This window comes from Anser cygnoides, chromosome 13 (assembly GCF_040182565.1).
Source record: "Anser cygnoides isolate HZ-2024a breed goose chromosome 13, Taihu_goose_T2T_genome, whole genome shotgun sequence".
Taxonomy (NCBI): Eukaryota; Metazoa; Chordata; class Aves; order Anseriformes; family Anatidae; genus Anser; species Anser cygnoides.
This window is the reverse complement of record NC_089885.1, coordinates 3,503,158-3,529,571: the sequence shown is the minus strand read 5'-3', so window position 1 is coordinate 3,529,571 and position 26,414 is coordinate 3,503,158. Positions and strand designations below refer to the sequence as shown.

Genomic DNA, 26,414 nt, shown 5'->3' with positions numbered 1-26,414 from the left:
GTGTTGCATTGATTCAGACACTGAAAATGGTAATTTACCGTAATGATCAAAATTGCTTAGATGACAATCCTTTGTTCAACACAAGCAGTGCAGCTTTCATAAGGAAAGCAGATCTGAATTCAGCTTTGCATTTAATAGATGGATTTGTGCAGGTACATAGTTGATTTATGAGAGGCTTTGCCAACACTTGTGAGATACGAGATACAAGTGTCCATTAGAACATGCAATTAAAAATCCTTACACAAGTCTTACCCGTGCCTATCTATCTGGACACTTGGAAAAACTAGTCAGTGTTTCTACTCTCAATGTACTTGCAAGCTATCCATTTATTAACCCATGTTTACTTACCAAACCCAGAATCTGCAAGATGCTAAAATGATATACAAACATAAACCCAGTAGATAAAAGAGCCCACCAGAAATTGGAGAGTGGTTCTGGAGTGTAGATACCTTGAAAAGAAAGGAATACATTAGTATTCAGTTAGTATTCAGCTGAATTGCTGTGTCCATCAAACACTCATGAATAATCCTCTCTTTTCTTCTCTGTGGATGCTAGGGCATCTGGCTTTAGCTGATAACTTACTGAATAACATTATAATAATTAATATTTGAGAGCCTTATTTCTTACCTGGAGCATCCTGATCCTTTTTTTCCCTCCTTCTGGTACAGCATTAAAACATACATTGTATTACCTCATTAAAGCCTGCCAATTTTGCCTTCTACCACAGAAATAACATACTCTAAAATACAGTAATGATATACAAGGAAGTTTTCAAAAATCACCTTATTCATACTTAAACACCTGTTTCTTATGGGGGCTATGACTTAAGCATGCCCAGAACTAACGCAGGTAGCAGCAGTTAATGTGCAGTGCTGTATTACAGCACAGACAAACTGCCGTTTCCTATTTTATAGTTGTTCAACAACTATTAAAAAATAACTTGTGCCAATAATGTGTAGGAACAGAAAAGCTGCATAAAGTAGTCAAGCCATTAATGACAGACTGCTTTTAAGTGAAAACTGCTGTGCAGATATTTTCAGATCTACCCTACAAACACTTTTATAACCAGGTATCACAGATACTGTAAAATACTTTTCCCCATCAAATGAAGTAGCAAATACCACATTTTTCCTGGGCTCATGCTTCTCTCTACTCCTAAAATGAGATTTTGTCAATTTAGTGATAAAACAACAACATCTCACATGATCTAAAATGGACCAAAGAAGTCAGATCTAATGAAAGTATCCTTAGATACCAGACAATTTTTGGAATTAAATAGTCCAACATTGCATGTTGATAACAAAAACAGTGTACAGAGTTGTCAGGCACTTATTAGCTGACACGAAAACTTCAGTTTAAGACTGGGAAAATACTATTTTCTGTAAGACTTTAATAACCTAGGGATGCAAAAGAAAGATATGCATACTGTCATACCACTCAACTGCTACAAAAAGTTGTGTTTCAGACAATTAGAACAATACACCATTTTTATCTGCCTTTGCACACTCTGACCCATTAGATGTTATTAAACATTAGAACGTATATCCAGTACTCAAAGGATGGCTTACAGCACAGGGTGCAATATTCATATTAGCCTTTGCTAGCTTGCACATTCAGTAATTACCAGGAAAATTTAACAGATTTCAGCTGTACAACACTACTGGGAACTCAAATTTAACTACACATACGTAGCTAGCTATGACAGTATTCACCAGACTAAAGCTGGTACGAATGTGCCTATGTATACTATTTTACATAGATAAAGGCAAATAACTGCTGTTATCTGCTTTACCACACCACCGTATAGGGGTGCATGCTGTCTCAGTTTTATAATCCCTTGAGGATTGCTTTCTCAATCCCCGCTGTGCTTTTAAAATTCTTCTCTGCAGTTTTCTTCTACAGTTTATACACATGGTGCCAATCTAGATTGATTTTGCAGCAGCTACCTGTAGCAATACAATTTAAGTAGAATTTTCTCGAAGTTAGAATATTCTTACCAAAATTACCTATACTTCATGTTCTAAAACCGTATGTGTATTCATTGTCCACTCGATGTAACATAGCTTCTCTGTTGCTAGTCGACAGAGTGAGGAGTTGATAGTATGCTTGACTGACAGCAGCACATATGACCCCATATATCACTCACTGTGACTTCAACGAGCAGTAGTATCAGTGTAATTACCCAAAATACAGCTGCACGCTGTGTTTTAGTAAGCAAACTGTTACTAGGTGCTACCAAGACAAACAGGAGCAGGGAAGCTACTTTGAAAGCATAAGGCAGCTTATAAGATTTCTTATCAAGTGGGTGAGTGAAGGTCAGAGGCAGTGTCTGAACTATAAGCAAAATCCCAAGGTACAAGACTACATGAATAACCTTAAGTGGAGTCCTCCTGCAGTTAAAGGCAGAAAACTCACACCAGTCTACTTCTTAGAGCACGCTTGCTACGTATGTCAGAAGTGCTGGTATCCTATTTAGAAACCAGTACAGGAGGCTTCACTTAAATAGCAAAGAAATTCATTTTACTCCCCTGCCTGAAAACACCAGTAGGATGGCAGGTACGTGATACTACCTTGCAAATAGTTTTTCATTGTAGACAGCAAGAGAAGAAGCAATTAGCCTTGGTGTTGCAGTTTAGGAGACCATAGCTCTATTTTTGGCTGTGCCACCAATTTTGAGTGACCTGCTCAAGCTATAAAGAAGCTCTTCATACTACCTTCCCAGCTGCAGGATAAAGAAAACATACTTTGACTTGCAAAGCTTTTTGTGTTGCTTATGCAGACTTATGGGCGTGTTTGGCCTAGATGCAAAACACAAAAAATTTAAATAAGGCATAGAAGAAGAATAGTTCAGTTGGAAGCAGCCTACATAGATCATCAAGTCCAACTGCCTGATCACTTCAGGACTAAACAAAAGTTAAAGCATATTTACTGAGGGCATCATCCAGGTGCCTCTTGAACATGGACAGACATGGGGCATCTAAAACAGCTCCCAGAAACTGGCAGAGTGGTGCTATATCATATTCAGTTTCACATGAACTTGACTAGTTGGCAGCTGCTTATGTTATATCAGAAGTGTCTGTAAAGCCTGAGAACAGATCCTAAAGACGTAAACACTCAGAAAAACTATAATAGACCTTGATATTGGGAACGATTTGGGAGACCTACAGTGCAGGCAGTGTATAAACACTGAAATAGACAAGTGAACCTAACTATGAAACAGGATTGGTGGGAGAATACAGTCATTGAAAGACCCAAGTATTAGTCTTCTAAGTAAAATTGCACGTGATGACAAAATGGATCAGTGGCATAGTTTGGCTTTGAAACCCAGCTTCTTGTGTCCAGCTCCAATCTAGTGAGGGAATCACGTTTCAGAAGTCACTTAGGAGAGATATTCAGGTTCCTACAGCTGCCAGTTTCACACTGCTACATCCTCTCTTTGTTCCAAGACTTACAAGAAGAAAAACACTGTGACATCTCACCCACTACAGACCCTCAATCTTGCTATATAAGAGAAAATTTCCTCCTTGCTAGACTTCGCAATCCTGAGAACAATAGTGTGATTTTCAGCAGAATCTTTATCTGGACATCAAGGGACAAAAAGGAAACAATGACCTCCACAGAAAAGCATTTCAGAGAGCTTTGGATTCCCAAGTGTATTTGGGGGAACTAATTTTAAATTCATACCTGGGATATTTTCTGTACATTTGTCACTGAGTAAATAATCACTATAGATTTTAGTACTGTACCATCCTGCTATTCAACACATGCCTGCTTAACAGAGCAGCGTGATCTATTTTCTGTAGTACACAGTCTGCTAACAAAAACATACAAACAGGAAAATTAAGGTCCAGCTGAGTGGTTGTGTGAATGGCCTGTGTTGTCTTTGGCAAAAACTATTTGCTGCTTACACGAGAAATCAATTTCAATATGTGGCAGTGAGTTTCACTATCTCTTTATCCACAAAGGATCACAGGCAGTTCTTACATGTTAAGCACTTTCAAAAATTTAATCCAGCTGCCAGTCTTGCACTAATCTCATTCTCAGAAACGCTCATGCCCCAGACAGTTGAGACTGTTCCAAATCAGGGTCATCCAAGTAGGCTGTATGTTTGTTCTTGTGTTGAAATAGCATGGCAGTGGATCTTTCAGTTTAGATTAAACTTCATTATTTCAGTAGCACTGATAGGAAGGACTTCATATAGGTTGAGGGCCTTGGGATTCTTCATCTGCTTCTGCAGCAAGCAGTTGTGTGACCTTGAACAAGCTACGCAGTTAATTTTGCCATTTATAAAATGGAAGTGTGGCTTGAATAATCTAAAGATCAACACAGACACTCAATTTATTTTATACTGGTTTCCATCTTTCCCTGCAAAGTCCTGTGTTAGTTCCAGTGTTATTAATGTCTAGTGTCTTAGGAATTACTGACATTTATTTAAAGTTATCAAATAATAGGATCTTAAAAATTTGAACGCAATTTACTAGAAAGGAAAACAGAATGCAGTACAAAGTTATTCCTCTTTGAATTGGAGAATTAGAACCTAAATACAGTATATATTTTTTTAAATTTGATAGAGTTTAAAAATAATCCCTCTTTCCTAATTAATGTCTTGCTTTATTTGCCACTATATTTGATAGAGATTTTTCAGTTTTCCAGCCCCGAACATTCTCCTTTAGTAGTCTCCCAACTACAGCTACACATACTTGATCCAAACTCAGAGCAACTGTTGCAATTCCTTCATTTTTCAAGCTTGTAAAAAGGTGACAGCAAACTTAATTCCATTTTATTTCCCTTAATCAAGGGGTTAATTTCAATAGTGTATTTTGACCTATTGAGCTAGCCTAGAGACCAAACTTCCTTTCCAGGGGGAGAACAGAAAAACTGTTCTCAAGAGGATGAGCTAGTTATCACCTGAAATCTGCTATTTCCTCTACAGTTGTTCTGAATTTATGGGCAGATTTCAAAATACAACCTTATGCCAGGAGATTGTTATTTCCCAACTGTCAGCTACTCTTGTCAAAATCACCTTGGACAGGGAATCTTGTATTACCTGCTCCTGTCAGGAGCGACTTTTGATACTCCATAAAGAAGGCTCTTCCTTTTTCTTCACATAGTTAGTCATTCTTCCACGTACTGGTAAAAAAAACTTGCTCAACTTCTCAGTCTCTTGCATGCAGAGGGAAGTCTTTAACAGACCTTGGGCCCAGTCAGAACGCCACACAAACATCCTTATTTAGTTCAAGTGTTTCACAATAGGAACTGCCCAGTGCATGAAGCTCAGTGGGTCATGTGACAGAGACATCGTCTCCTCCTCTTCCTCTCCGGCTCTCTTAAATCTTCAGACAAGATCAGCCTGAAACGCTCAAGCTGCAGAAGAGCCTGCAGCCGGAGCAGCAGCACAGCACACAGCTCCAGCTGCCAAGCAGTGCCACAGCTGCCCTGCTGCTCCAAGTGCCAGCTCCCAGCACTGCTGGGCAGTGGACCAGTCGCTTACATCTAACACGTGGGATCTGGGAGGCAGAGAAAAGCTGGAATAGCAACATGGAAGCTGTCAGCAGGAGAGCAGGAACATAATCAGATGACAGTGAATCTTACACAGTGCACAAGAGTCAACAGCTCTCTAAGTAGTTAAGAGTTTCAGTGGAAGAAATGAAACCCTTATTATAAAGTATTTCACTGAGAGGGAGATAAACGAGGTTTGTAACTATCTAACTATATTCAAATATATGGTCAATTCTTCCTTGATTGCTAAGGTATATAATTCCCAGCAGCCAAAGAAAAAGCAAAAGTTTAATTCCCCAATTGCTTGAATTCTACTTCCCTAGTTTACAGCTACAGGAAAAATGATCCTTCCATCTGTACTTGCTATCTGTGTTCTACATCTCATAACTGAGACCAGCTTCTCGTTAGGTAAAAACCACTGCCCTGCCCTTAAGGAAGCTGGCTAGCCAGAGCAGCTTCTGTCTGTCTTCCGAAGGGTGATGGTGGCGTGCTTTGTTGCAGGGGGAGGTTCGTCAACTTCTATGGACAGTGCTAGAGAGATTAATCTGTTCTGATGCCACCTTTGAAGACAATTAGATCAAAAAAGAAAAAGGCTTCGTGACCTGAGCCAGAGAGATGGTTTCTTTACTGCTCATGACAATACAAAACTTGCCTTATAAGCTGAATATTCTCACTCTGCTCCCAGCAAACAACTTACCTACTTAAGTATTGAGGATCAGTATGTCTGTCCCTCTGTGCACAGCTCTCAAAAGGAGATGGGGCCAGCCTACATGACTGTCCAGAGTTTGCTCCAAAAGGTGGTGGTGGTTTTTTTTCCCTTGCCTAAAATACAACCAAATTAATTTACTCTCTCCACAGAGTGGATGACCTGCGTTTGAACTGTGAATTTTGAGAATTTGCCCGGCCGTTTTAACGGAGTGGATGCTAGTGACCATCTCCCCCTGCAGGCTGAAGTGTCAAATCATGTTATAATTAAGTGACACCAACATAAAGGCCTCTAATTAACCACACTAGATCTTCAGATTCATACATCAGATTGCTCCTTAAAGTGACAAAACCCTAAAAATACCCAATACCAACATCCTTGCCTACTTCATTAAGTTACTGTAAAGTCTACTAAATAACACTGGGGATCTCAAAACAGATGATGGATGATCTCAACTCTGCTGTTAGGAAGTCCGTATAAATCAACCCTTATTCCAAACCACTGTGGAGTGACCAGTGCTCACAGCCCCAAGGAAATAACAGTTCCACTTTGATTAAACTTCAAAACTATTTGAAGCTCTGAAATCAGGTGCACATCTAAGAACATGACCAAACTAGCAGAACCTGACCAAACTAGCTTACAGACCAAGACGGTCAAAAACTGTGTAACCTCTGAGGTTGATGGAGCACAAAGTAGGTTTTTTTCATCATGTTAAGAGCTGGCAAAACCAAGTCCTCCAAAAAGCACTGAAGGTCTCTAATACTTGATCTTAGAAGGTCACGTTAATGCACTGTTGAAATAGCTTTGACAGTTTGAGACATTACACTTCCTCAGCTGCCATCTCCCTAAGCCTTCTGCCAGCTATCTGTACTCCAGTAGCAAAAAATAGACTCACCCGAGCACACTCATATGCTTTAGAAGATGAGCTTAGTTGTAACTGTAGATGAAAGTGGTTTGAGGAGTCTTCAATGAAGGGGTTGGTTCCCTGGTCTCAAGTCATGCTGCTGTGGTTCCTGTCTTCTTCCCTCCACCCTGATAATTCCTTTCTTGCACCTCCCTTTTGCCAGTCCCAGCACTCATCTGATCCTGCTATAACCCAATTCAGGAGCTACAAAAGCATGCACGCCTTTTTCCACAGGGAAATGAGAATCTCACCTCCTGATGACTAGAGGAAACAGTGAGTATATCCACAACTCTACATCCACCCTATTGCTCTGGTTCAACCTATTCAGCTATTTTCAGGAATGCTGTGTCCTGCCAGAGGCACAGAACAATATTTGGCAGGGTTCACACATGTTACAAGGTAAGATTCATCCAGCAAGAAAGCTGAGAATTGCAGGTCTGTTTCATGCATGAACTGCCTTGAGTTTGGCTTCTCTGTTGAACTGCTATATCTGAACTACCTCTGTTTTGCATGAGTGCCTCTTATTGCAGGTCAGAGAGATATGAGCTATATCATTTATTCTGTCTCAACTGGCATGCGTGTGTATGCATACATGTGTGCACTTGGAAAGGAATTATGTTAGAAGGGGAAGTAATGAAATTTGTATTCAACCAGTACAGAGGGCAGGGAGAAGGAAGAAGAGAGAAAGACGTGTTAATCCCCAAAGGGGAATACACCTCGAGCACGGAGCTCTCCGTGAGCTCACTGTGCAGCACTGATGAGAGATGTTCAGAGCTCAGACTTCAATTTGATCCTGCCGTTAGTGAAGCCCCCACATCGACAGGGGCAGGGCAGGAAGGTGATGCTGCCAGTGCAACATGACCTGTTTTCACTGCTGTAACGAACAACAAGGAGAGAGAGAAAATAAAGGATTACAGCCCTCACTTTCTGTCACCCAGTTTCCTGTCCAGAAGAAAACACTTTAACAGTTAACTGAGCCTGGGTGCATGACTGTAAGATGCTCAATTAGCATGCCAACAAACTGGACACATCATTCTGTATAGACTGAGCCTCACATCATCTCTGCTCCAGGTGTTCTGCACAACCCTCCTTAGTGGAATGTTAATGCTGGGATAGAGGTCATTTTAGGGCAATCAATAATATCAGTAGGTTCCCAAAAAAACTGGAGAGGGATAGTTTTTCACATGCAATCTATTCCCGTCGTTTTTCCATTTTCACTACCCTTCAGTTACTTCTCCCAATTATAATCTATAGATTCGCCAACAGAAATTTCTATTTAAATAAACCAGCATAATGATATGTCAGTAATAAAGCAATCTGCACAGGACACAGTTAGGATAAAGGGTATGATCTACTCAAAGCACTTTGAAACAAAAGGTGCTAGTGAAATGACAAAATGCTAACAAATGTTTTTAGGCTGAGCAATCGTTGCATCAAAAATCATACGTTTTATCTCCTGTGACACTAGCTGTAATTAGTACAAAATTGCATGGGTATTTTACTAAAGAGTTATCACAGTCAGACAGGTGACCAAGATCCAAATGAGAAATTGAAGTTATTAGTTACACAGTCCAAGGCAATCTCAGCTGAAATATTTAGCCAAAGTTCTCTTAGAAATTTCACTGCTACCATGTCAACATTAGATGGCAGCAAATACCTATATATTAATAAAGGGCAAAAATTTAGGAAACTACACGAGGGTGAGAACTGTACAACACACAGCCCTTCAAACTGCAGACACAATCCTCTCAGTCCCCAAACAACAGGCACTGAAAAAAGAGAGAACCTTTAATTCAAAAAATAGAAATAAAAATGGGAGACCACAAGTGACATACAAGGCCAAACTTTAAAGCAGAACAAGTATACATCTTAAAATGACATGTTCTATGATATCTTGTATGTTTTGATGTCTTCAAGGACATCACAAGAAGTGGTTTGGTGACATCACAGGAGCCTGGCACATCGTTGCCTACTGGGTGCTACATGGCTGGTCATACTTCTTTCCCCCTCCCTGCTCCACAATGATTACAAGTTTGTGTAATTTCTACATCTACACTGCACTTAGTCTTAAATTCTGGCAAACTATGCTACCAAATACAGATTAAAATGAAATGTGGCTGGCATATTTCACTAGTAAAAGAGAGAAATTGAGTGAACTTTTGAATGATGCTACTTCGCTTTTTGCTCTGCATTGTTTTTATTTAGTTTCACTCAGCAGTGAAGAAAAAACAGAAATTACAAACCTGTAGTGCAGTAAGCGCAAAGAGCTGCACGTGACTGCTGGTATAAAATACAGCAGATTGACTACAGTGGAAGAGGCTGACTAAGCTCATTCGGAGCATTTGTTAAATTGTATTCCATTGCTTGACATCACATCCCTGCATTGTCATTAGAGGCTACTGAACATCTGGACCATAAATTATACTCTTTTATTTCCCATATGAAACAATGTAGGTGTGCTAGAAAATGCAGCTGGAGGCCTATCAACGCTAGAGGGGGACAGAGCAGCACACCAGAGGAAGACATCCTGCATTACCTTCTAAAAGGCCGGAGTAAGCACTGGTCACTGAAATGGTGTGGGATTCCCAGACTTGCTGAACTATTATAGTATAAATTAATGCAAGGTAGTAATCCTGTTAGAAGAGAGCTCAAGCAACCCAGCTCATTTCACTTATATATTTCATTAGCACTTCAGAATTTCAAGAATTTATCTGACTAGGTGACTAGTATTTACCCAGGGATCTAATGACAAAAAAAGATTTCTTCGAGCTCATTTGAAGTTAGAATACTTCTCAAGGGACATCAAGAAGGCAATAGTCTTAAAAAATACACCACACAAACAACTTACAGCATTACAAGATGGCAGAGACTACTCAAGAAGACTACACCTTAGGCCAACACATTCTAGATACTCCTTTGGGCAAAAGACCATCTTTTTATTCCCTTGTTTCAATGCCTGGCGCAAGTCTTTGTTATTTGTTATCCAAGATGCAACACCAACACACCACCAGAAACCATTAAGTAACATCATAGAGAAAAATGACAAAACAGAGAGTAAGAATAGGATCTGTGGTAACCATTGAGCACAGTTTGCTCATTGTGTGGGACCAATTCAATATGCGAAGGATAAATTGCCAACCTACCTCCTTTCCGCAGCAGATAGATGGGCACAACATAGAGCATCACATGCTGGATGTAATAAATTTCCATTTCAAATGGAAGCTGAGGAATAAGGAAAATATTTGTAAATGTTTTTCATCAGTAACAACCAGAACCATTTTCCTTATGCCCCATGACAATGCGTTCAGTTCAGTTACATCCCCTACGTATAAGAACAAAGCAATGACAGCTGTTAATGGCTAGTGCTTTGAAAGCACAGCTAACTGTACCCAGTCCATCCCCCTTGCCACAAACACAATGCAGCACTTCAAGTAGAGAATTCTCAAAATTAGCCAGCAGCACAACAAAGGAGGCATAGCACATCTTTTCCCTTTCCTCATTACTCTAAGTTTCCAGTAATGGTGCAAAACCCCAAAGTAATTAAAACAAAGACTATACACACACCATATGACAATAGCCTAATTATAAAGAAACGTTAACTGCTAGCCTGTGAGTCACAGAAGTTTACAAGGAGGTCTTTTTCTTACAACCATTTTAAAATACATAAAAGTAATTGCTGAGGGCACCTGTACGAAAATCAAAAGAACTGCTTTACAGCAATCTGCATGCATTTGTGAAACAGGCAAGCCTCTGTTAAGACCAATAACATGCAACAGATTATATCGGTCAGTCTTCAAGCTGCAGAAGTATGCACATAAACAAGTTAGCAGTTAGCGGTAAATCCAGTATTCCTCACCTGCTGACAACTTTGGGGAAATTAAAATTAGTCATCTGAGGGTTTAGTTGAATTCATGTTGCCTTTTACAGGAGGTCAGACTATGCTGAAGTAATATCGTGCTGAAAATAACTTGAAGCACAGCTCCGAGTTTAATCTGAACCTCTTAATCCCAGCGCAACTAATTCTAGCTCTTGAACAGTTAGAAAAAGTGATGCAATGTATTTGAAAGTCAATCCTATCTGTAAATGTCTTTGTGTATATATCAATTTGTTAAACTGGAGCAACACATTTAAAACTGACGAACAGTAGGCAAGATCCAACTCAAAATTCAGAATTCAACTTCCCGTTGCAGCTCCCTTACAAAGCTGAAAAGACATGCCTCTCTATTGTATTTCCCGTGGAAAACAGGACAACACTACAGCCTGCGTCTGAAGTCTCACAGGAGTACCAGAAAGCCATTACCTTTGGTTCAAATACAGTACCATTCTGCAGGCTGAAGTGAAACAAGATGCAAATACTACTATTATGGCATGTGTCCAAATTTAAAAAAAAAAATCATAATCAATTTTAAAAAATCAGGAGCCTTCCCTTTCTATTATTGTTCCAAGACACTCAAGTCATAACATTGAAACAGAAACATTACAATAACTTCTACATCAACAGAAGATAGGCTGAAGCAGTTTGGTTTTTTTTTCCTAAAGAGTCAGTCAATAAATAGTAGGTAAACAATATAATGAGCTCTTAAATTCTACAAAAGTTCTTAGATTTTATTTTGAACATAAAAGATATTAAAACCAACAGCTGGGTTCTGCTAGTCTTGCCATCCCCAAGCTGAACACTATCACTGTCCTGTTTGCAAACTCCAAGATGTTCAGCCAACTCCTGGGAGGCTAAGCTAAAAAATCTTCAGTACAATCTGTTGGGTTATTTTCTCCCAAGTATCAAAATATAAAACCGTGTGAGATGACGGTATGCAAAAGCAAGAATTTCACAGGAGTTGTGCGGTTTCCTGTATCTGAACCTGTTCTTCTGTCGCCTGTTGAAAGACACCAAGTGCAAAGCAAGGGGCTCAAAAATATTCGAGAATAAGTTAAATGAAGTTTGCCTAACTGAAGGAAAAATCGGTACCCCTCCCAGGTGGAGCACACACACTTCAGGAACAATAGCTCCCGATATAAACAGCACAGCACGAGGCACTTGCTCCTGCCAAGGAGCAGTCTCTATTCAGTATCTGTGCTCTGCGCTCGCCGAGCTGTGAGGGTCAGTTACACAAACATGACGCTCAGGACACTTCTGAGAACAGAGTAATGGTTGTTTTGCTGCAGTAGCATTGACAGTATTTTTGTTTGCATGAACAAAACATCATTTTTTCCACTATGAAAGATTGTTTGTTCCGAAACCCGGCTAATTCGGCAAGTGCGTTTCCTCATATCGAACCAAAACACCGAGTTTCTGTACAGCCAAGCACTCGAGCTGTATAGGCAGGCTACAACAAACAGAAAAAGAGCAAACACAAAAGATGAACTATGAAGTTATACACAGCAACTGACTCGCCTACCTCTAAGGTCTCATCTATAAATTGTTTTATCCACAAAACACTCACAGATAGCAGATAGGCACTTTGCATCCATACAAAGACATTGCAGGCAAAGACAGGGTAGAAGGGCAGACCAATGGGTAGGCTGCCAAGTGATCCAGGATTTAAAGACCCTCTTTGTGAAAACAAGCGAACACTTCTGCAGATGATCAAGACTGAGAAATCCAAAAATCTATGCCACACATATTCCCAGAACACAAAGTACATTGAAATACTGACTTGGTCCATCCAGTCTTCGTCTGCAGGCACCTGTGAAGGCCACAAACTCAGACTCCAACAGTCTCTGAAGTGGACCCTCTCCAAAGGTCCCAGCACATTTGACCTCTCCTGTCAGGTGCCACCAGGGAAACCTTGCAGCCTCTCTAAAGTAATAAGTAAGTAATAAGGTAGTAAGTACCTCCCTTGTAACAAACCAATGATGCTGATGGTAATATAGATATATTTTAATCCATATCTGTCCCCCCAGAGGACATATTTATATTAATTGTCAATTTATTTGCTGGGTTTTTTTGCACTGAACTCCTCTGTCCCAGCTGCCAGCACTACTCTTCCTGCATTTCCCTTCCTCAGATTTTTAAAATAAGTAAGGGTACAAGACAAAAGGACAAATTATCTGCTTCTTCAACCAGCTTATATCCTAGGTTCCCTAGTAGTCTAAATGAATGAGGAGTACAAGCTACCCTGTTACCCACCATGATAAGCAAGTTTTTCTCCTTTAGATTCTTACTTGTGGAAAAGCAGAGCTGCTCATTGTCCATTCATAGGTTTGACACTGGTATCACATCATAGACATTTCAAAATACACTAAAGCAATAATGACACACCATTCCTCTAACAAGTGCACAAGATCAAAACATACTAACAAAGCACTCTGAAAATAAATATACAGACTCTTCATTTTTTACATTTTATAAAGAAGTTTCTGTTAGAAAATAAATGGTGTTTTGTTCTTCCAGAAAGAGTACTGGCCTGGTATGATGCAGACTGGGAAACGCCGCATTCCCTGGACATGTGCTAAAAGGCTCTCTGGCAAGTACCATGCACAGTGAGCAGGCAGCAAGCCTCCATCCCAGGCACGGGTAAGTTAGGTACAGTGCTACTGGTCCTAGCAGCCACTCACATTGCCAGCGAGACTGGGGAAAGGAGAAACCATCTGATGGAGGATTAGAGCACACCTTATTCTTGTACTTCTGAGCAAAAAAAATGTGAGTACATACTTTATATCCTCATTTAAACCAACTACTGCCCTAAGGAAACAACGAGCTCTTTCCATTGACTGCACTAAGCTTAAAAAAAAAAAAAAGTCAGATATTCAGATGAGAGCTGCCCTCCAGAAAGTGTGGCACAAGACTCATTTAAACTAGCTTAAACCCACTTCGGCACAGCAGCTGGTTTTCAGTGGACTGAGAGGTTGCTACTTTGCTCTGTTTCCTGAAAGTGGTACTCCTCCCTCTGTTAATTATTGATACCTTAGCTTTATATGTGCAACAATAGCTCAAGCACCATATTGTGCAAGAGCTCTCTCTCCAACACCCTCTACATCCTCTACTGCAGAGCACAGCACAAAAAGAAGGAATTCAGCTCCCAGGTTGCCATCTTTCCTACAGCATATCTAGCACCAAGTCTAGTCAGTTTGTACCTGTCCCCTTCTTAGACATCAGCAGTAATTCAGATTTGTAACTTACAATCAGTAACTGGTTTCCTAAACATGATCAGTAATCCAAAAAATAAACCATAAACATAGGTTTTGCATTTCACCAGCAAAGCAGACCACAGCATAGATTAACTAACAGAGAATAGGAATGTATATAAAGCTGTACAATACAGAAACGATGGTGCAAACAGCTACTAGGCCTACGTAACAGATGCTGGTTACTTCTGTTGGTTAGAAAATGCTGGGTACTTCAGCACATTTAGGATTGTGATAGCAAATGACTTACTTGGCAGCAAAGAAATAGCTGCCAGAGAAGTTTAGGAGAATGGTCTGAAGACAGACTTGAAGACGTAAAATAAACAAACAAAAGAACACACCACCAACAAAAACAAACAAGTAGCTTTTGGAAAAGAGACCATTTACAGTCTTTCCAGGATTCTTTTCTCCAGCATACATCCAAGATGGTAAGTGGCCAAGAAGTTGAGCAGTGCTCAGATCACTGTTACACTGCTCAGGCCGTTTTACAGCTCAGGCACTACCAGCCTACCTGGCATAGATCAGAAAAGGATTTCCAAACACTTGAATACTGGGAAAGAGTATAAAGAGGAAAAAAATAAATTATGTTGATGTTGAAATAAAAGGAGTACCGGGGCTGTAGAAAAGTATAATGCATCTGTGTGGCATCTGAGTGAAAGTCTAAAGCAGCTTCCCCAGATTTTATTGCAATAATTCTTTTCATTGTATTTTAGGGGCAGGTTGTTTCATTCCAGCTTTCTGCCGTACACCTGCTTGTCTGCAATTGATAGGAATACATATTCCCAAGAAAACCTGTTTCAAGTAGGTATCTCAGTCAGTATCTACCCTCTAGGCTGTTCTACACCATCCAGTCAGTACAGGGAATTATAATACAGTTCCCTTTAAGTAGCATGAATTCAAGTTTTATCTAGTTCTTATTTTCAATTAATCCTGTAAGGGCAAGGGACACATACTAAGGGAAAGAATCAGAATCCACACCTGCTACCATAGCGTTTGTATGCATGAGCACAGTCCTAAGAGCTACAGAAGAGCATCTGTTGTGCTGCTGGTCCATAATAGAGTGAAGATGCAGTGGAACACAGGCCTAGAAATAACTTCTTGCTGCAAGGATGGAGGGAACCAGAAACATAACAAAACAAGAAATGTGACTGCATTTTTGCTAGTCTACAAATGCCAGAAAATCCAGGTAGGACAAGCCCCCAGGTTTCTAACTCATGACACACCCAAAATCTGGCAAGCTGTCAGAATTTGCTTTCTTGGCCTGTCACTACAGAGGGTGAAGCTTAGTGAGAAAATCATGAGAACATGTTGCACATGGTGCACCACTGATCTCAACTGTATGCATTTGTAATTTCATCAGTGCTTTGCGTATTTGACTAGCGCTGTATTTGATGAAAAAGAAAAAGGCACCCCTACCTTCTGGTCACTCGGTTTGATCACACAAACCAGCTTACATTAATGACACATTGGATGCAGTCAGGCATTTGTGGAGTTAAATGGCTTCTAAAAGAGATGGACCAGATGCAGGTAGTAATTAATACCAGTTTCAAGAACAGCTTTCTTCCAGTTACTCTAGAGGTAATATTTGGATTACTTACTACTACCAGCAGAAGGCGGATTTACATTACCAAATACAAGTGTGATTGTAGGCTGTACTGACCCACACCATTTTGATGCACATACTATAGGTAACTGCTGAAAGATGTAGAAACATTGGCCTTTGGACCTCCTGGCAACCAAGGCACAATCTCTCAATAGCCTTCAATGTGCAACTGTTCTGTTACCTTGCCTTGTGCAGGTTAGATTAAGCCAGCTTAGACTTGGTATCATGTGCTACCATAACCTATTCCATTTTATTGTGCAGACAAAGGCATTTCAGGCAAACTGTTTAGCGCGGTGAATTATTTATTACCTTGACATGCAACAGAAATGCAGTAGGCAAAGATCAGAGGTGCTACACAGCGGGTACTGTAAGTGCTGCTTAGAGCATGATTCTGTTCCTAAAACAGATTTAGAATGCGTACCTCTCAAGCCAAATAGTTCTAATAATAGTATACAGCAGCTTCTGGAAACATTAAAACTGCACCATCTCAGCTGTGTGAGCAGAGACAGCAAGTTCAACACCTCTGGGACACGTCCTAATTTTTTACTTTATCTATATTAACATTTTCAGGACATCAGCTTGAATGGGAGAAAAAAAAAAGAGAAAGAAGAAAAAGAAAAAAAACACATAGTCTAAAACCATCAGCAAGAGTTACTTGGGAACCTAACAATCTGATTACCTTTGCATCTTCTCTGCTTACTTGAAAGTCTTAAAAGATTACCCTATTTACCATGTGAATTATTAATGCTGACCAAGAATGATTTGCATCATACGAGTGGAAGGAAATTATTAGAGAAAAATTAAATACCCTTAATTTCTAAAAGGGTAATAAGAACTCACAAATACTGACTGTAGGAAAAAAATAAAACTTTTGTCTTTATCCAAGGACTATTCCATTACACAAAATTTAAATCCATCGGCACATCATAAACAATAGCTGGAATATTTACTGCCAAATAAATATAAGTGGATGCATCTGTTGCTTAAGATGGTTAATTCTTGGTACCTCAACATCGTGCCAAAGAAGGAAAATATTTTCCTGGAAAAAAACAGACAAGAAAATAGACTGACCTGATCTTTCAGACTACACTTTTTGGAAACACTATCCCAGGTGCACGCTGCAGCCAAACAAGATTTTTAATGAGCATAGTGTCACTGAAAGGTTACGTCTACAGAAGGTAGAAACTTCCTACTGTAGTTTTAATGCATACCTCAATTCTCCAATTCCACTGTCAACAGACAGATATTTAGGGATAGTTTTGAAATGACTGAGGCTTTAGCAGTTTTAATGGATACATTGCAGACTGACAATGCCAAATTATGCTAGAAGGTTGTGAAAGTTTCTTTTTCAGGGTAATGAAGCCTTGAATCATAAACGCAAAAAGAATGCTTATAATACATTAAATAATGTAAATGAGAGCAGAAGTATTAATTAAAAAGGTGATGCTGACCCCTAAAAGTGACCCTGTGGTCACAAAATGTTGGAATAAGTATTCTGGAAATGACCTGGAACTGGTTAACATTTAGAACCACAACCAAGTACAGTTCATCCTTCGTGCAACATTGCAAGCACCGAGCCTTTTAGAAACCTAAATACATAAAGTAAGATCTTTTCTGTGGGAATATCCTACTCCTATGACCACAAGAGTAGTCATCCCTCCACTCATCCTGAATACTATGCACGTTCAACACATTTTTGATGATTGTTAAGTGTACGTGACAGCAGAAAGCATCTCTGTACTATATGATGCTCAGATCCCACATATGAAACAAGGGATTTCTGTGAAAATCTCTTTCGGGTAATTTTTTTAAGTCGTGTTTTGAAGTTTTGGAGCCTTTGCTTTTGTTCTAAAATGTCAGGACTGTTTTATAAAATATCTGAAATTTACATTCATCCAAAGATTCTTAATTAATGCATTTAAATGCATATAATAACAGACAGTTTCATACAGATGACCTCATATAGGAAGAGCCAAACACCAATAAAATTGGGGGTAAAAAGAAAATATAAAACTAGGAAATCAATAATAACTGCAATAACCTTTCTTAGCAAAGAGACTGCACAAAGGAACACAGAAGACTAGTTATGACCAAAGTTCAAATTACCAGTGATCTTCCCCAAACACTTATGGCCACATCCAATTTAAGCTGTGGACTGTGATTATTTTCTTTAAAATTACACAGTACGCTGCATTTAAACCCAGAGTACTACAATTTTTCATCATTGTAAAGCTTATCTCCACAATTATTTCAAGACTTCATCCACACATATAAAGGCTTCATTCTTAAAGATATTTAAGTACTTAAAATGCAGCTAAAATCTAATTGAATTTTCAGATGCAAGGCTGGCATTTAAGACTAGATATCAAAACCCTGCCACAACTTCTCAGTATATGAATGCGTATGCTTACCATACAACTTTTAACATCTGTTCAGTAGTTCATTATCTTGCATAGCAGATGAATACCAAAGACTGATGGATTCCAGCTGACTTACTGTGATGTTTTGTAGCATAAATAGACCTATAGTTCAAGTTCCTAAAATTACATATAATTCCATCCCCCCTCTCTGCCAAAGTGGTGCCCTGCCAGTTCTGAAAATAGCAAATCGATTAGCTGAGTATCTTAAACACATGGCAGACTATTCATCTTATGATCACCTATAACTTCATGCTTCTGGTGCGTATAAATCCTGACATTCACTCGTTCCTGAACAGCCATCACCTGGTGAGGTAATGATTGTCTTCCATTCTGTATCTTCTGCCTCTTGTCCCTTGCACCTTATTGATACATACAAAGAAAACTACATCTAATACTTTTTTCTGCACCTCACTGCTTTCATCTCCACAGGGCTACCCTATTTGCTAGTGTGTGCAAGTTTACTGCAGAACTTGCTGAGTTAGCATGCTAACTTTTGTTAAAAAAGGCTGCAACTCAACAGCAAACATCTGCTGTCTGTAGGATAACTGATAGGCAATCCACTTGCAGAGAGCAAGTCAGGAGAACGTCAGCTGAAGACAGTGAAAACTACCTACAACGACACAATTTCTAGCAGTATATCAAATAACATAAGGATAAAACGCGTTTTACACGACGAAAGGTAACAGCAAGGCATTTTGGTACTTAGGGCAATACATAAGCTTGGTATATAAGCTCACAGAGCGATCAGAGGCAACAGTCTCCTGCTTTTCAGTTCCCACTGACGGCAGAACTCCCCTGCCCATCTGCCCCTAGACAGCATCTCCTTCCCCACTTCTAGAGGAGTAGTTGGGTCAGGTGCCCAAATTTTCACACTCTTAATTTGGGCCAGACACTGTACGTTACAACTATTTACAACTAAGAATACAAAGCTCTTGTATGAAATGTACACATTAAATTACATGTCTTAAAACATCATAAAAGTAAAATAAAAAAAGATGAGGCATAAGGAGATGACCACTCTTGACCAAGTTAAAAGTTTTTCATTTAGATACTTCAAACCAGAACATGGAGCATAGATGGAATTACTGCAATTTTATTTATTTATTTTAACTCCTAAAGTTGTAAGAGAGATTTCCTGCTTTCCGGACAATGTCAAGGTAAATAACAATTGACAGTCACAGAGCAGATTGTGTGTCTACCATGAGAGAATTTGGACCAAAGCAGCCACGCTACAAAACATCACCCAAATTACCTTGTGCCAGAAGAAACGCTGAAAAGAGACCAGCCTAGCAAGCAGCTGTTAAGCCAAAAATATCCTAAGCTGTATTTATTCCAAGAATACTTGCTCTTGGACGTTATCCTTTGGCTCCTTTATCCCTAATTAAGGACACAATTTTTTAAGTGGTCCATATTTTTCCTGTTTAATCTCCCTAATATAAATGGGATCTATTATAATAGCAGATAAAATATATGCAAATGATTACATATTTCAACATTTAAACCTTAAAAGGTTACCAAGAAAAATAATTTTGCAATGCTAAAGTTTGTAATTAAAACTAGATAGTTTGAAATACAAAATGAGAACTGTTCTCCCAATTATCAGGGAGAAAAAAAGTATTTTACTCATTTTATGCCCCTTCAGCAGTAATTAATTTTACTAACACACATTGAGAAGCTGCACATAAAGCAGCTGTACACGCTGGGAAAGAGAGAAAGAGAGATGGAAAATAATATATGTAGTTACCAGATTAGGAAGGACAGCATAAAACTTGAATAAACTCTAGGGTTATTGTACTACTGAATTAACTGAAATCTGAAGAATGTGATCCAGCTTTCTGTGTGCGTGTCTTATGCTGTGTGGAAGATCATTTCTAATACGTCAAAACCTACAGATGAATTATCCTTTCTCTAGTATCTAAACTGTATCTCAGGGCAAAGTTTTCTCATCTTAATGGAAGAAGAAGTAAATTATATACAAGCCTACAATAAAACTGTCAGTTTTTAAGTCTCCTAGCTACAAGGGTGGCCAATCAGCACAGCTCATCATCCGTAAAATTCAATGCAGAAGCAGATTTCTATACCTAATCCTATTAAGACTGTCAAGATTTGCAAATGGACAACCACTAATGAGCTTTGTAATGTAGTCTGAAGTCCCTAACAATTTTGTTAATATCTTTAACTCACATGCTATACAGACACACACACACACATATATATATATGAATAATTTATCCAGACACCGCAAATATGTAAGCAGATAAATGTACAGGAACTGTCTTCAAACAGTAAGTCACAGGTATTTTAGCTGACAAAAATGCACATGTTGCGTGTATGTATATATACACATGTGCAAGCATAACAGCTCTTAAAAAAATCCTTAGAAATATACTAAGTGTGAGCCATATGAAATAACTTCTCTTACCGTTAAGTCTTGATAGGTTTAAGAATCTTACTAGGGATACTGGCAGATGTGAAAACTTGGATGGGGAAAAAAAAAAAAAACTGCTGTGTTTAATCTTGGAGGAGAGGTGGTGACAGACAGCAACAATATTTGGAATTTTCCATGGCCTCCTCTGGACTCACTCCAACAGGTCCATGTCTTTCTTATGCTGGGGGCCCCAAGAGCTGAACGCAGTACTCCAGGTGGGGTCTCACAAGAGTGGAGTAGAAGAGGAGAATTAGCTTTACCTGCTAGCTACACTTCTGATGCAGCTCAGGGTATGAACAGCTTTCTGGTCTGCAAGCACGCATTGCTAGGTCATATTCAGTTTTTCAACCACCAAGTACTTCTCTGCAGAACTCTGCAGTACTTCTCCATCAGCTCACCAACCAGCCTGGATTTGTGCTTGGGATTGCCCTGGCCCAGGTGCAGGACCTTGAACTTGGCCTTGCTGAACTTCACAAGGTTCACACAAGCCCACCTCTCAGGCCTGCCCGGGTGCCTCTGGGTGGCACCCTTTCTCCCCAGTGTGTCAACCGCAACACACAGCTTGATGTCATCGGCAAACTTCCTGCGGGTGCACTCAATCCCACTGTCCATGTCACCAACAAAGATGTTAAACAGTGCTGGTTCCAACACCAACCGCTGAGGAACACCACTCATCACTGGTCTCCACCTGGATATTGAGCTGTTAACCTCAACTCTTAGTGCAGCCATCCAGCCAATTCCTTACCCACCGAGCACTCCATCCATCAAATCCACATCTCTCCAATGCAGAGACAAGGATGTCATGCGGGACAGTGTCAAATGCTTTGCAGGAGTCCAGGTCTATGGCATCAGTTGCTCTTCCACCAGCACTGTAACCCCATCACAAAAGGCCAGCAAATTGGCCAGGCACAGCTTGCCCTTAGCGAAGCCCTGTTGGCTGTCACCAATCACCTCTCTGTTTTCCATGTGCCTTACAAGAGCTTCTACGAGGATCTATTCCATGATCTTGCCGGGCACAGAGGTCAGACTGACTGGCCTGTAGTTCCCCAGGTCTTCCCTTTTCCCTTTTTTAAAATGGGGGTTATGTTTCCCCTTTTCCAGTCACTGGGAGCTTCACCAGATTACCATGACTTCAAGTATGATGGATAGCAGCTTAGCAACTTCATCCGCCAGTTCCCTCAGGACCCTTTGATGCACCTCATCAGGTCCCATAGCCTTGTGCACATGCCACTTGCTATCCTATGAAGTCTATATCAAAGCCTTTAAGTTTCCCCTCTGTTTAAAGGCCAGAATGGAGTTGACAAAATACTTTTTGCTATGCCTAGAATATAGCAGTGTTGTCTTTCCACATTGATTTATAAACACAATCACAAAAAAAATCCAGAATTTATATTTTCGTATCATCATAGTGACCTGTACCAGGAATCTACAGCCTGGTAAAACGAACTATAGAAGGTGAAATGAACCAAAGATCAAATAACTTTACAAATAAAATCTTTTAAAAATAAATTAGAAAGGAGGAGAAAGGTACAATACACTCACCAGGCGTGTATTAACAACAGGAAACAGTAATGCCAAGAGGGCCCCATTCAGCATATGCATCTGCAACCTTATAAAAGAGATGTGATATTATTTTCACAGGAAATGAAATATTTTCACATATTTTGTGTAGGATCTCTTCAATAAGAAGCAGCCAGAGATTCGAGAAAATTCCACTGAATTTGAATAAAACCACTGTTAAATGCAATAACAAGGACAAAACTTCTATTTAAACACACATTTAAATAAAATAGAACTAAACTATTATAGAACTAAACTAAATAGAACTGCTTTCTGTAATGAGCTTTAGCTTCCTAGAAGGCCTGGACTGCCCATTTCTGTTAATCTTGTTCATGATACAGGCTGCTAAAGGCAGTCTAAGCAAAGAATAGGGCAGGAAAGTAGTATTATACTACTATATTTTGTATAGCTTTCAGTCACCTCTCCCTGAACCACAGTTGCATCAAAAGAACACAAAAATTGCATATGTACTGTTTTTTTCACCTATTTAAAGTAAGCTAACTAAAAGAATAAACTCTCCACAGCCGCTGCCTGCCATAAACTCTATAAAGAATTTCAAAGTTTTTTGTAATTTAAAGGGGAAAAAAAAGGTAGTGCAAACCCAAAACAGTTTTTCAAACTTCATTTATATGTCAGGGTGTAAGAAAACAAAGAGGTTCATTCTGAAAAGCAACAGGTATTGTGGCCTGTGCTCTGCAACTAGTCTTTTGCAAATGAATAGTAAATCCAGGATTTCCTGGACACCAGACATATTTTGCATGCTCTCTGAGATGAAGAGATACTAACACAGTATCTCTGTCTTTAGCCTACTCTCAGCCCAAAGAAGGAAGAGCAGAAAAAAGTTGCAGCCAGACAGTACCACTCCTGAAGCAATTCATGAGGCATGTCCCCAGATCATTTTTCTAGTCATTGCCTAGACTAAGACAAGAAATGGCAGACTGAAACCATGAGCGGCACAAAAGAACCAAGGGTATGTGGCTCAGCACTCACTGTTTAAGCTATGACCCTTTTCAAGGTGTCACTTTTCAAACCAACCAACATCTCTTTCCTACTGAATACATACCTTAATATTTTAATGACTTATGCCATGATTAATTTCTAAAATACATTATGCACGTAGACAGAAATACAGTAAGGAAGAGGCATTACCTGAAGAGAATCATTGCAACCCGACATGGAGGGCAGGCAAGAAGAAAAATCTGAAATATTAGAAACATTTCAATTAATGGAATGACCTCTTTTAGACTACATTTTCTATATCTTTATGTCCTAGTTCTGGACGTCACAAATCATTTCTAACCAGAAGAACCATTCTACAGCAGAGCTGGAAGAGACTAAATATCATGAACAAATTAAAAGTTTATACATGTTTATGTAAATTCACATTGCCTACATGTAAAAGCGTTATGTGATACAAGCAGCATGTAGGGTTCAGCTTCTGCCAGTACCTAAGAAACAACATCAAATTCTAGCCTTTTTCATTAAAAAAAAGTTTTTCCAAGACCTCCCACAACGCAGATATTACCAATCATATTACTACAACAGCTCCTACAGCTGTCAGTCATCGCAAGGTCCTCACTGTGCTGAGGACTGAGCATTTACACACTGCCAGTACTCCCCTTTGCTTCAGCAGTGCAGGACCCAGCTCTTGAAGACTGGATGCGAGACGGTTCTCTAAAAGCCTCTTAGCACTTCCCAAAATAAGGCTACCACAGTGTCTGTTCTGTGGATAAGCTCAGTAGTCATCTGTAAATATGTCCATTGCCTTACTCAATTGAGTATACTCAGAATACTGCAAAAATGTCACCAATTATGAGCTAGCCATTTCCCAAGACCAAAAATAATGATACAACTGGAGCAGCTTGCGTTTGTTTTTCTTTACAGAAAAGTAAAGACCCATAAAGCCCTTGCACATATGACCCATCCAGCTTCCGGGAAAAGCATCTAACATTTATTAATTATATTTCATTATTCTGTCGTTGCATATTTTTGCAACCAACTCTGTTTACTAACTAAAGTACTTTGAATTATGGACTATAAGGATTGGGATGGACATACTAACCTAAAATATTTCACTACCATGGAAGAGTAAATGAGTCACAGTTACTTATTTTCAAGTCACCTCTACTGCAAGAAACACAGTTTCGAGGACTAACGAGGGCAAAAGAAACATTTACTATTTTTAAGCATGTCAGTTCCTTGGTTATGGGGGAATCTTACAGAAAATATGTTTAAGGGCAACAGAGAAAACTACAATGTTTATGTTAAAACTTTACAATAATGGAAGAGATCTTCAAATGTTTCAGTTTTAGCAGATTAATATCAAGCACTTTCTCTCTAAATAAGTAAATAAATTTCCATGATAAATAAACCTCATGACCTGTTAAAAGGGATGCTTGACAAGAGACACTTGTATTTGATTTTCAAAGAACTATGTCGCTGAGTAGATTTAAACATCTTAAAAAAGTGTTTCTGCAAGTTCAGCCCACAGAGTAATCAGTGCCCTGAAAACATCAAGTTCACAGCAGACAAGATCACGAGCTCTACCCCAAGTGTTCGTGTGCTTATCCCATAATCACATTACATTTCACTGCCATGCCGGAAATAAAATCCTTTGCCTTGCAGGAGGAAACAGCTATGTTTTATAAACCAAACAGTGTCATGTTAAATTAGTGGTGAAGCCGTGAAGAGTTCCCAGCCCCTGTTTTCCTGCCAGCACTCGCAAGGTTTCACGCACGCAGGCTAGCACAGAGGCAGGCTAGCACAGAGGCTAGCCCCCCTCCCCTGGCATGCTGCAGAGCTCCCGGGTAAACAAGGCAGCGAGTGCGTTAAAGCACACCGCGGGAGGCAGAGTAACCAAACGTCCAGTGTGGAGGAAACACAAAGAAACAAATTCAGCGTCCTTCCTCACTGGCAGATGTGTTACCTTTCTCGTTTTCATGTGTCACGTTACAAAAGTAAAGAAGGACAAAAGAATGAACTAGAAACCCAAAATGTACACAAGGAAATATTTCGGGAGGGAAAAACAAGCCATAAGGTACCCCTTGTGTTACATATCGAGTTCTGGGCACAGTTCTGATCCTTCCCTTTCTCTTTGACCTCTCTCTCACAACAGTGACCAAAAGGTACAGACCAGCTTTCAGTGGATCATTTTAACACATGAAGACCCTTCAATCTGTTTAAAAAAAAAAAAAAAAAACACATAGGCACACACACACATAGGCAGTGAGTAGGAGAAAGGGTGCAGAATCATGAGTGTCCTTGAGAAAAGTTCAGATGAGAAATCCTAGGTGGGGACAATGTTGTGAAACAGGACATGAGTCTTTTTCACCAGCACATGACCAGAAGACTACCCAGTTTTTTCCTCAGGCAATACACAGTGAAGAAACTCGTAACACTGGTAAGTCCATAAACAGAGGTTCACTTCGACCTTAAGGAGCCAGGTGAAAGCAAAAGTCAGTACTCATAAAGGCTCTGCAAGACCATAAATAACATTGTCCAACCCAATGGGAAATATTTCGAGCATGAAGTACTGCACGGCCAGCACTCTTCTACATAAGCCCAAACACAAAGGTCACACCACAACACATGCTGGATGAGCAGGGCTGTTATAATTTAGAGACTGGGATATACAGGGTTTGTCTGCTTAACTATTGCTTTACTGAGTCAAGACCAGAAAGAAACAACTCCTGGTTGCTCACAGCTAACCTAGGGCTGGGTTGCAAATCAGTCTCTTCCACTTTCCCCCCTTTGAACCATGCCCTAAGAAAGAAGACTGAGTTCTAAATGCCTACAGGGCCAGGACAGACTGGAAAGCAGAAGGAAGAAGATGGCATTTTTCTCCCTGTAGCAATAATTTTTTAAAACGTTCTAAAGGAAACACGTATGTGATCTTGTCATTTGGTATTTCATGTAGCTCCCACGAAATACCTTGAGCGCCATAAACTTCAGAGATCACTGGTGTCTTAAATCTGATGGAATCAGGCATTAGTGTTACTGTAGCAGGTATGTAAAAGCACTAGTTTGGAGGCAGTAAGACTGTAACTTTGCATGAGTTTATTCTGAAAACTTCTTTAACTACAAACAGGATCATGTGAAAGACCACAGACCTGAACAATGTCTTGTTTCCATCTTTTGATCCAGAAAGATGTGACCTAGAGAAAAATGTT

General features: G+C 39.6%; 1 protein-coding gene across 7 annotated transcripts in view; it reads right to left on the bottom strand.

The window, feature by feature from the left end:
• The window catches only part of TMEM164 (transmembrane protein 164), a 93,185-nt gene that overhangs the window by 51,390 nt on the left and 15,381 nt on the right, over positions 1-26,414 (bottom strand). For 5 of the 7 annotated variants that reach the window (XR_007165791.2, XM_048070637.2, XM_048070643.2 and 2 more), the window contains exons 3-6: positions 23,395-23,444; positions 22,228-22,294; positions 10,253-10,331; positions 349-449 (exon numbers count right to left, since the gene is read on the bottom strand). Coding sequence is in view for 6 of the 7 variants with exons in the window: in XM_048070637.2 (XP_047926594.1) it covers positions 349-449; positions 10,253-10,331; positions 22,228-22,294; positions 23,395-23,444 (297 nt within the window). In the remaining variant the exon portion in view is untranslated. The remainder of the gene's footprint in view (positions 1-348; positions 450-10,252; positions 10,332-22,227; positions 22,295-23,394; positions 23,445-26,414) is intronic. The other 2 variants (XM_048070640.2, XM_067004987.1) reach the window with 1 other exon arrangement.